Source organism: Solea solea, chromosome 6 (assembly GCF_958295425.1).
Source record: "Solea solea chromosome 6, fSolSol10.1, whole genome shotgun sequence".
Classification (NCBI taxonomy): Eukaryota; Metazoa; Chordata; class Actinopteri; order Pleuronectiformes; family Soleidae; genus Solea; species Solea solea.
The window spans coordinates 28,326,508-28,338,077 of NC_081139.1; the positions used below are offsets into that span (position 1 = coordinate 28,326,508).

Genomic DNA, 11,570 nt, shown 5'->3' on the forward strand with positions numbered 1-11,570 from the left:
CTGGACAAACTGGAGGCTTCTGATCAATAACTTTAATGATTAATTATCAGTTTCCAGGTGACACTGGAGGAGAAAACAGATTTTTATTAATGAGATGAAAAAAACCTGAATATTAGAAACAGTTTTGATGAAGATCGAGGTCTTCCGACTTTGTCAGACCTGCAGACAAACAGCACCACCTGCAGGAAGGAAGTACTGTCACATGTCATCAGATTTCATCGGTTTCTGAAAATGAAGTTGAAGGTTTGTCTGTGAGCGCACCCTGGTGACGGTCAGGGGTTCTAACACATGACTCCCTCAGACGGTGGTTCTGTTGGACTCGGTGTTTCTGCTCTCATCCTCCAGGTCCACCAGCTGCTGCAGGTACTTGATATAGCTGATGGCGGCACGCAGCGTCTCCACCTTGCTGAGGCGTTTGTCGGCACTGTGACCCGGCAGGTGACGTGGCAGGTGACCTGGCAGGTGGTCCCGCAGTTTGGCGTAACCCTGATTCACACACTTCACCCTCTGACGCTCCCGCTCGTTCCGTTTCTGGATGAATGCCGGCTCAAAGGGACACTCGTAGACGCTGAAGTGGGCGTGGTGATGGAAGGGCGTCAGGTAAGGCAGAAACGTGGGGGTGGGGCCTCTGTAAAGGCTGAGGCTGGCGGTGTCCATGTTGGATGAACAGAAAAGAAAGGGCTGAGGAAGAGTGCGGGCCTCACAGTGTCCAGCAGAGGGCGACACACTGATACTGAGGTAAGAAGAACACTGGTCAGCAATTGGAGGAGAGAAGGAGGTGCTCATGATGTCATCAGCAGCTGAAAGGGACAAGAAGTGACATCGGAGATTAACTTTGAGTGAATTCATTCATTAATTTAAGTCTTTGACATCTATGTCACATGATCACGTCTTTTGCTCACTCCCACACACAGGAGCTGCTGGTCCTCTGCTGCCTCGTGTGGTCACTTTGTGTCACTGACGTCAATCTGAATGTGTGTGTCGGAGAGTGAGATAAAGACGTGATCATGTAGCGTAGACGTGATCATGTGACGTAGATCAGATTTTATAACTCAAGGGTGAGTGTGTGGTTCAGTCAGTTCCTGACCTGTCTCTTGACCACCAATCACATAGCTTTACACATCAGTAACCATGGTGACGTGTTATTAACAATAATAAAATTTAAATGATGAAATATTAAGAATGTTTGTCTCACCTTCACCTGCAGCTGCAGTGTCTCCTCTGACTGAGGCTCACTGACCATTTACCTGCTCTTACACACTCAAGCTCCACCCCCTCCAGGTGTGTGAGGCACCAGTTGAAGCTCCGCCCCCCCGGTCCGGAGGTAACGACAGAAACAAAGTCACAGATTTCATGTTGAGTTGTTAACGGAGCTCAGTGATTGGTCGGTTTGTGTGTGATGTCACAGCCATCGAAACATCAAAGGTGAAACAATGAGTGTTTGTAGTTTCCTGAGAGTAATCCTACACACACACACACACCCTTCCTGTCAACACACACACACACACACGCACGCACACACATGTACAACATTCATGACTTAAGGGGACATTGCATTAACTTAAATTCATTTCCTGGAGACTTACTCTAACCTTAACCACAATTACTAATGGCCTAATCCTAATCCTAATCCTAACCTAACCTTACCTTACCTTAAAACATATCTTCACCTTAAAATGTAGTCATTTACTTTATGTTTTACATAATGTGACTGTGTAAACAGGTTTAGGTCCCCACAACATTAGTAATACATGGGCACACACACGCACACACCCTTCCTGTCAACACACACACACACACAGACAGACAGACAGACACACAGGCACAGTCAGACACGCACGCACGCACACACACACACACACACGCACGCACACACACACACACACACACACACACACAGTCAGACACACACACATTCTTGGTATCCTCAGGATGTCCTCATTCGCTGTCATGGCTCCTAAATGGTGGAACGAGCTCCCATCAACATCCAGAAGCAGAAAGTTCACATCTTTTGCTGCCAACTGAAAATAATAATAATAATAATAATACATACATACATACATACATACATACATACATATAATAAACAACATTTGTTTGAACGTAAGAAACAAAGTTTCTCTGGTCATCCGGGTCGTTAGGTTGCGCTGTGCCCGTCACCTCAGTCTGCTCAAATATAGAACTTCTCTGGCCTGTGATTGGCTGACTATACTTTGCTGTTCGCTGATTGGTCACTGACTCACCCGCCTGCGGAATGTCCCATTCTACAGTGGGGGGGGCGTGGAAAATGAGGCGAATATAAATGAATAAACCTCATCAATACGTTTGTGTCTAAATCAATAATCAATAATATAATGTGTCATTTAATCAATAACTCTTTCATGTTCGGTGTGGTCACTGACGTCACTCCGACTCCAGGTCACAACCACGCCCCCTCCCAGAGGCGTAAGCAGACCCGTTTCTCCGGTCGTGGATCGAGCTCTTGTGGATCAGGGTCTTGCGTATCGTCTGTCCTCCGGCTCTGAGTCTCTGACTGTCCTCCGTGTCCTCCGTGTCCTCCGGTGTCAGTCTGCGGTGGATCATGCTCCGTGTGAGGGCGCTGTCACGGTGCTGGAGAGGGTAAGTGACCGGAGAACGATTCACACGAACGGACACGAGACATGATGTTAGCAGCTAATTTTAGCGGCTAATGTTAGCTCTCACCTGCAGCAGGTGCGCGTGTCAGAGACGGAGAGCGAGAGACACAGAGACACTCACTCACTCACTGGCTGAACTGGTTGTTAGGGACTTTTTTGTTTTGTTTTTGTTTTTAAACAACTTTATTGCAATACGGTTACAGTACAGAAGTGATGAAAGAAACGTACTGCATTAGTGAACGAACAAGCGGAGCAGAAACAAGAGAAATGAAACTTTGCCATGGTAGCTAATGAGTTATTAAAAAGAGAAAGAAAAGGACGACCAAACATTGACAGTCTTAATTTCCTTTTTGTTGTTAGAGCCAGAAATCAAAGAAATATAATGCATACTATAATGCAACTTCATGGGTAAAAGGGACAAAATTAGGTTTTTTACCACTGAATTTACATTTATGAATATGGAATTTTGCCAATAGAATCAATACATTTATAATGAAGTAAATATTCTCTCTATTTTTAGTTCTATAAAAGCAAAATACCACATTCTCCCAGAATAAAACAAAGTCTTTATAAATATGGCCAATGATGAATCTACTGAAGTTTTGCCAAAATGATGTGGTGTGTGAACAATACCAAAAGAGGTGTCAAACAACTGTTTCACAAAAGGAACAGTTTGTATTTATGTCTCTTTTAAATTTTGTCATATAGTGATTAGCAGGGTAATATTGGTGAATTATTTTGAACGATACTTCTTTCACCTTGTTTACTATCATGTATTTGTTAGGAATCAACCAAATTTTTTCCAATCAATGTAGTTCACAAATCTGTTCCAATAAAAAACAACATTTGGAATGGTTGTTATGGACTTTTAGGACTTCATAAATGAGGTAATGACGCAGATACAGACCAACATGCAGCGTTAATTGGCACTTCCGGGCTATGGCCTCTTAAAAACCTCAACTATCCCTTTTGTTGGTCTGGACAATGGAAAGTTTGTCCTCAGCAGGAGAGACGGAGTCAGAGACAGAGACGGAGTCAGAGACTGACACTGAGACGGAGTCGGAGACCAAGTCGGAGACAGAGACCGAGACAGAGCTGCTGTTGGACACATACTGCTGCTTCATGTCAAAGTAACATCAGGAGTCAACAGGGGGTGTGGCTGTGGAAAGGGGTGTGGTTGTTATCAGTTCCACACAGTGAGTGATAACAGGAGACACAGTGTCCTCCTGAGAACATCTGTGGGAAGTGAAGGCCTCATGTCCACATGTCTCTGCTTTTGTCTCTCACACACACAAGCTCCGCCACCATGACCTTCCGCTGTGTGGTTGATCATAAACACAGCTGTGATGATGTAACTGAACCAAACTGAACCAAACTGGATCAAACTGCCTGTAGACCAGAGTTCAACATGTCCACCATGTCCTCATTGAGACTCTGAGGACAGCTCTGTCTACCACTGTCATTTAGCAACGGGGACAGAACCTCAGGCCACGCCTCCATCTGATGTCCTGTCACCTGATGACTTTTTTTTTTAACAATCTTTATTTAGTTTTCAGTGTTGACAATGCAGTGCAAAACAATATCCACCATAATGTGGAGTGAAATAAAAAAATAATATCAACAAGAAAAAAACAAGCCTGCGTGACATTATATTTGTTAGTGTAGTGGCCATCTGATTAATCATGTCTTCCCTTATATGTCAACCATTTCCCACAACTTTTTATAAAAATATCTTCTTTAATTTTCAACTTATAAGTGAGACGTTCCATCACAAGTATATCATCTATAATTGACATCCACTGTTTCTTAACTCGGAACGTCAGACTTAAGCCAGTTCTTAGTAATAGTCTTCTTGTTTACTTTCGATTTTAGGTGGAATGAAGTACCGAATTAGATTTTCCAACTGAATTCACTCGATTTCAGAGATTGTGTTGTGGTTTGGTTTGGTTTGTTTTCCACAAATCATACCATATTCCCTCTGGAATCCCCTCACCCAGTTCCCTTTCCCATTTGGCTTTAACATATAATGTTGAATCTATTCTAGAATCCATCAAACAACCATACAGAACCGCCACAGCCATCGAATAGTTTGGTTATAAGCTTTTACAATGAGCTTTATGATGGGATGTATGCTATCCTCGGTTGTTGTAATACTTTTGGTATAGTAGTCCCTCATTTGTAGATATCTAAATAAGTCCTGATTCATAAATCCATGTGTATTCTTTAGTTCTTGAAAGCTTTTCATTTCACCTCTTTTAATAGTTGTACATATTGGCTGTAATTCCTTTTTCTGCCCAAAGTTTAAATCTAACATCATGTTTTCTTGGTACAAATTTATCATCAAATGCCATGCGTTTTAATAGTCCAATTTCCCTTCCTATTTTTAATTTTAATCTTTTTATTGCTTTCCGAATTTCATCTATTGTTATCTTTGCTGTAATGTGTTCATTTTGTTTAGTGCCTATTGAGGGTGGATCCAGAGAGTCGAGAAAAGTCTTTATATCATTCTGATCTGAAGCTGAGGACTCTAAGAATGTCTCTAAAAATGTTCGATTTCTTTTGGTTCATATTTGGGCTGGTTTGTTTTCGGGTTGTGTATTTCATGGACTGTAGTTTCTGCCAGTTGTTTCCGTAAACGTCTCGCTAACAATTTCATTGCTCTGGGACCCGATTCATAATAGTTTTGTTTTAAATATCTTGCTTTCATTTCCGATTCATATTGAAGTAGATTATTAATTTCCGTTCTCACCTCGTTCATTCTTTGTTTGAGTTTTGGTTCAACTTTTCCTTTTCCCTTATGTTTCTGTTCCAAATGTCTCCATTCTGCTATATACAATTTATACTGCTTTATTCCCTCTATTTTTGAGATTACTTGTAATTGAAATCAATTTTCCCCGTATCACAGCTTTTAAAGCGTCCCACAATATAGCTGGATCTGTTTCCCCATTATTCTTTTCCTCCAGGTAAGTCCGTATATCTACTTTGCTCATCTCCTGATTTGTTATTTAATATCCCCACATTCAATCTCCATATTGTATCTTTCCGTCTACAATTCAAGTGTATCTTCAGATAGATGGCACTATTGTCAGACACATCTGCCACTCCAATCCAACAGTCTTTTATTTTATCTCTGTTTTCTTTCTGCATAATTCTGGAGAACACAGAGTGTGTTGTTGAGTAATGACTATAATCTCTCTGCAGTGGATGTAGATCCCTCCACACCTCAAAAAAGCCCAATTCCTCCAATGTATTCCTGACCAGTTTTGTAATTGATTTCTTATTTCTCTTAAAACTAGATGTATCCATGTCATAATCCATTAACACATTAAGGTCTCCCCCACATATACATATGCCCTCTGCTTCCAATGCAATGGTGTCAAATAGAGATTTAAAAAATCCCTTATTACACTCAGGTGGGCCATATATATTCACCAATGTTAACATTGTTTGGCATCAATATTGCTACTCCCCTTCTTCGACCACTGGAGTGTGAACTATAAAAAGCGTTTTTGAATCCAAATTTCTTTCATTTCTCATGCTCTGCTCTCGATAAATTAGTTTCTTGCAGGAAATTTATCTGCGTCTTTTCTGTCTTAAGTTTGCTCATTATTTTAACTCTTTTGACTGGGTTTCCTAAGCCGTTGACATTCAAAGAAAGGACTTTAATTTCTTCCTGTTTGGTATCCATAAACCCTCTCAGTTATTTTAACTTTGGAATTATTCATCCACAGGCTTTCAGTTAAACATTCAGGAACAAGTAACACTTTCAAAAACTGTTTAGTGCACATTTGAACTATATACAAAAAAAAGTGACCTCCACAAATAGATGTCAACAACCCTCCACTTCTGCTGACTCTCTTTTTGTTTCAATGGGGAAAGCCTCCCACAAGGAAAGGGCCCCCCACCCAGTAATGAGATCAGATCCGTATAGGATTAATATACTGATACCAGTCTCTGTAGCAGCGTGTTCGTCCCTGAGCCAACAGCCAATTTATCTACAACCCATCAAAGCAAATTACATACTACTGTACTCAAACTTCACCTACCCATAGCAAGTTATAACAGTTTCGTGTCCATTTTAACTCGGGTTATCAGTGAGATACTCATCCGGTGTTGTTTCCCCTCATATGAAATTGGTGCAGTCTTTCACGCGTGCGTTTGCCTGCTTCTCCGGTGCGTCTATTCCCGGTGTGTTTCCAAGTCGTGCTTCCGGTTGATTGAAGCTTCTCAACGATTGTGGTTCCTCCGGTGTTGGTCCCCGTGGTATTAACCTCGTATTCTCTGCAGGTCTCGGCTTGCCTCCTCTGCACTGCCATAGGTCTTCACCCCGCTGGACCAGTGGATGAGAGGTGTCTGAAAGCGGAGGCCTTCTCTCTTTAAGACCTGTTTGACGTTAAAGTACGCTTTGCGCTGTTGCAGTGTCCTCTCCGAGTAATCATGATCAAAATAAATCCTGTTTCCACTGAGGGTGGTTGTTTTCTTCTCCCATGCTTTTTTCAATACCATCTCCTTTACAGTAAACTGATGAAAGTTGATGATGATCGATCTGGGAGATTGGCCCATTTTTGGCTTTGGAGCCAGGGCTCGGTGTGCACGCTGAATCTGGAGGTCAGAGTTTATGGAAAATTCCTCACGGAGCCATTTATCCATGAACTGTGCGACAGAGTCACTTTTGGACTCTGCCTCCTCTTGTCTGCCATACACACGTAAATTATTCCGACGGGACCTCGATTCTAAGTTGTCTAGCTTGTCTCATTCTCTTCTGGTCTGTCCTGCAGTGCATCGTTTGCCTCCACGACTCGAGTTCTTCAGTGCGTGTCAGAGCAGCACATTTTAAAACTCGAGTTTATAATGTTGGCATGCGGGAGCTCCTGTCATGTTGCTCTACCGTCAACACACACACATATACACACACACACACAAACACACATTATTAGCTCAGGTCAAAGACTGAGACCGGTTGGACATTAACTGCCTGTGTGTCTCTCTCTCTGTAGGTTGAGGACGTCGTCCTCTGCGTCCGTCCAGGTGCAGAATGAGCCCATCTTGTCCTTCACAGAGGGGACGTCAGAGAGAGCAGAACTGCTGAAGGTCACGCCTCCTGTCAATCATCTGATTATTGATTGGTGCCTCCTTGATCAGGTGACTCACTCTGTCCTTGTGTGTCTCAGGCCCTGGACGACCTCAAGGGGGCGACAGAGGAGATTCCGTGTGTGGTGGGAGATGAACATGTGTGGACGTCAGACATCAGATATCAGCGATCAGTGAGTGACGCACTAAGCCGCCATTTTATCATCAATCTATAATCATCATTAATCATCTATTATCATATATTATCACCAATAATCATCTATTATCATATATCATCTATTATCATATGTTATCATCAATAATCATCTATTATCATATATTATCACCAATAATCATCTATTATCATATATTATCACCAATAATCATCTATTATCATATATCATCTATTATCAGATGTTATCATCATTAATCATCTATTATCACAAATAATCATCTATCATTATTCATCTATCATCACTGTGTCATCAATAAATCATTAAATATCTAATAATCCTCACTGTTTGTTTTCAAAGCCGTTCAACCACGCCCACAAGGTGGCCAAGTTCTGCTATGCTGACAAGGTGAGGTCACATGTCACAGGTCATAGGTCACAGCGTCTAAAGTGGGTTTAACGGTGTCTCTGTGACTACGGCCCCCTACAGGAGCTCATCAATAAAGCCATCATGGCGTCCGTGGCGGCGAGAAAAGAGTGGGACATGAAGCCGGTCCAGGACCGAGCCCAGGTCCTGTTCAAGGCTGCTGATGTCATCAGTGGACCCAAGAGAGTCCAGATCCTGGCCAAGACCATGATTGGACAGGTGAGTCCTCACCCACTCGGTCTCAGTCTGTCTCTCTCTCTGTCTGTGTGTGTCTGTCTCACTGTCTGTCTGTCTGTCTGTCTGTCTATGTGTCTGTCTCACTCTCTGTCTGTCTGTGTGTCTCAGGGAAAGACGGTGGTTCAGGCAGAGATAGATGCCGCCGCTGAGCTAATCGACTTCTTCAGGTTCAACGCTAAACACGCCATCGAGCTGGAGACGCAGCAGCCGCTCAACGCTGAGGGAACCACTAACAGCATGCTGTATCGAGGCCTGGAGGTGAGGTCACCTGCTGAGGTCACCTGAGGTCACCTGCTTGTCTGTTGGCAGCAACAAAAACACTTTGTTCATTCAATTTTGAGGGAAAAGTGAATTAAAGGTGAACTTTTCATTCAAAACAGCAACATTTACTTTGTCTCTTCTGTGTCTGTCTCTTGTGTTTCTCTGTCTTTTGTGTTTCTCTGTCTCCTGTCTCTTGTCTCTCGTTCTCTTGTGTCTCTCGTGTCTCGTGTCTTTCTTGTCTCTTTTCTCGTGTCTCTCGTCTCGTGTCTCTCTTGTGTCTCTCGTCTCTCTTGTCTCTCGTGTCTCTTCCTGTCTCAGGGCTTCGTTGCAGCTGTTGCTCCGTTTAACTTCACAGCGATTGGTGGAAATTTGGCAGGAACCCCAGCTCTGATGGTGAGTGTCTCTGTCTCTGCGGGACAACGTCCGTCCTCTGTGTGTTGACTGCGCCACCTGTGGTCGTTTCAGGGTAACGTGGTTTTGTGGAAGCCCAGCGACGCTGCCATGTCTGCGAGCTACGCGGTCTACAGAGTCCTGAGGGACAGTGGACTTCCTCCAAACATCATCCAGTTCCTGCCGGCAGACGGTCCCGTGTTTGGAGACACTGTCACGTCCTCCGAGCACCTGGCTGGAATCAACTTCACTGGCAGTGTCCCGTAAGACGCTTGTCTGTCCGTCTGCCCATTAACTGACCCACAAGCTCTCAGATCAGGGCGGGGCTTAGCTCTCAGTCAGTTGACCTTTTGAGATGAACTCTTTGATCCTCTGTTCAGGACATTTAAGCGTCTCTGGAGACAAGTGGCTCAGAATCTGGACACGTACAGGACATTTCCTCGTCTGGCTGGAGGTCAGTGAATGTCTCATCAGAGAGACACCGTCTGTCCCTGTTTCTTTTGTCTCTCTGAGTCTTGACTCTTTGTTTACAGAGTGCGGGGGGAAGAACTTCCACTTTGTCCACAGGTCAGCGGACGTCCAGAGCGTGGTGATGGGGACGATCCGCTCTGCGTTTGAGTACGGAGGACAGAAGTGTTCCGCCTGTTCCAGGATGTATGTCCCCGACAGCCTGTGGCCACAGGTCAAACAGGGACTGTTGGACGTCCACAGAAAGCTGCGAGTGGGAGACGTGAGTGAAGAAGGCGTCTGATCAACCTGTGACATCATCGCGTCCACGTCCCTCAAACCTTTGCTCTTTTGTTTTTTTTCAGCCTGTCGAGGATTTTACTTCGTTCTTTTCTGCTGTGATCGACGACAAGGTTCAGCTCCCTGTTTGTCTCACTGTCTCTACTTCCTGTCAGCTCACTGTCTCTACTTCCTGTTTGTCTGTCTCACTGTCTACTTCCTGTCTGTCTCACTGTGCCTACTTCCTGTCTGTCCCACAGTCTTTTGGGCGCATTAAGAAGTGGTTGGACTACGCTAAGTCGTCTCCGAGTTTGACGATCGTGGCTGGAGGACACTGTGACGATTCTAAAGGTTACTTCGTTGAACCGACCATCATCGAGACGTCTGACCCTCAGGATGACATCATGAAGGAGGTGTGGCCTCACAACAGGAAACACTGTAACCGTGCTTTAGATCTTTAAATGTCAGCTGTGTGTGTGCGTGTGCGTGTGCGTGTGTGCAGGAAATCTTTGGACCGGTTCTGACGGTTTACGTTTACCCTGAGGACCAGTACCAGGACACGCTGCGCCTCATCGACACCACGTCACCGTATGCTCTGACGGGCGCCGTCTTCGCTCAGGACCAGTGAGTCCAAATGTCTTTGTTCACAAAGTGACCACACGAGGCAGCAGGGGACCCTGTGAGACACGCCCCCTGAGTCGCCCCCTGGTGGATGATATAATACTCCGTCTGGGTTTCTGATCAGGTGATTGTCTCTACAGGACGGTGATTGACGAGGCGTCCTTCGTCCTCAGAAACGCAGCAGGAAACTTCTACATCAACGATAAATCCACCGGCTCTGTCGTCGCTCAGCAGCCATTTGGAGGAGCCAGAGCTTCAGGTGAGAGGCGAGGCCTATTCTCTATCCAGGTTCACACCTGACTTCTGACCTGCTCTGACCTTTGACCTCTCTTCATCAAGGCACCAACGACAAACCTGGAGGTCCTCACAATGTCCTGAGGTGGACGTCCCCGCAGGCAGTGAAGCAGACGCACGTCCCACTCCGCGGGTGGACGTATCCCTACATGAACTAAACTACTTGTCCAATTACAGCCCTGTGTCCAGTCACGGCCCAGCATCTTCAGCTGACGTGATGAGACATCTCCGTCCATGTCTCCAAGCATCATCAGCAGAGTAAACCCCGCCCCTTCTGATGTGGACTGAACGTGGTCCTGTTTCTCTCAAACTTTTATTTTGATCCTTTAAATCAACTTATTGATTTTTGTTGTTGTGAATCTGTTACAGATGGTTTCTTCACTATTGTCTCACTCTGATCATGATGTTTTGAGTTTAAAACCACGTGTGTTTTGAGTTAAAACCATGTGTGTTTTGAGTTTAAAACCATGCGTGTTTTGAGTTTAAAACCACGCTTGTTTTGAGTTTAAAACCATGCATGTTTTGAGTTTAATACCACGTGTGTTTTGCGTATGTTGGTGTGTTTTACGTAGTTCTTGTTCTCTGAACATTAAGGAACTTTCAAACTGCGACTTTAACTAGCGACATTCATGTAGGTGATTTTTACCAATAAATATTAAATTATTAATAAAACTAATGAGGACTGGTGTTCTTTGTTTGGTTTACTGATGTATAATGACAACACTGTGACATCATC

General features: G+C 44.1%; 2 protein-coding genes across 2 annotated transcripts; one reads left to right on the top strand and one right to left on the bottom strand.

Moving 5' to 3' along the window:
* Positions 1–14: 14 nt before the first annotated feature.
* Positions 15–1,504, bottom strand: LOC131461328 (achaete-scute homolog 5-like). Its single transcript, XM_058632491.1, has 2 exons — positions 1,196–1,504; positions 15–800 (listed from the first exon to the last, which is right to left on the bottom strand). Exon 2 carries the CDS (start codon positions 784–786, stop codon positions 298–300), a length of 489 nt encoding a protein of 162 aa, XP_058488474.1. The 5' UTR covers positions 787–800; positions 1,196–1,504; the 3' UTR covers positions 15–297.
* Positions 1,505–2,432: 928 nt separating this feature from the next.
* aldh4a1 (aldehyde dehydrogenase 4 family, member A1) lies at positions 2,433–11,510 on the top strand. Its single transcript, XM_058632490.1, has 15 exons — positions 2,433–2,619; positions 7,634–7,727; positions 7,808–7,900; positions 8,240–8,287; positions 8,369–8,524; positions 8,651–8,800; positions 9,122–9,196; positions 9,269–9,456; positions 9,574–9,647; positions 9,727–9,923; positions 10,006–10,053; positions 10,180–10,332; positions 10,422–10,543; positions 10,681–10,799; positions 10,880–11,510. Exons 1-15 carry the CDS (start codon positions 2,582–2,584, stop codon positions 10,990–10,992), a joined length of 1,668 nt encoding a protein of 555 aa, XP_058488473.1. The 5' UTR covers positions 2,433–2,581; the 3' UTR covers positions 10,993–11,510.
* Positions 11,511–11,570: the final 60 nt, after the last annotated feature.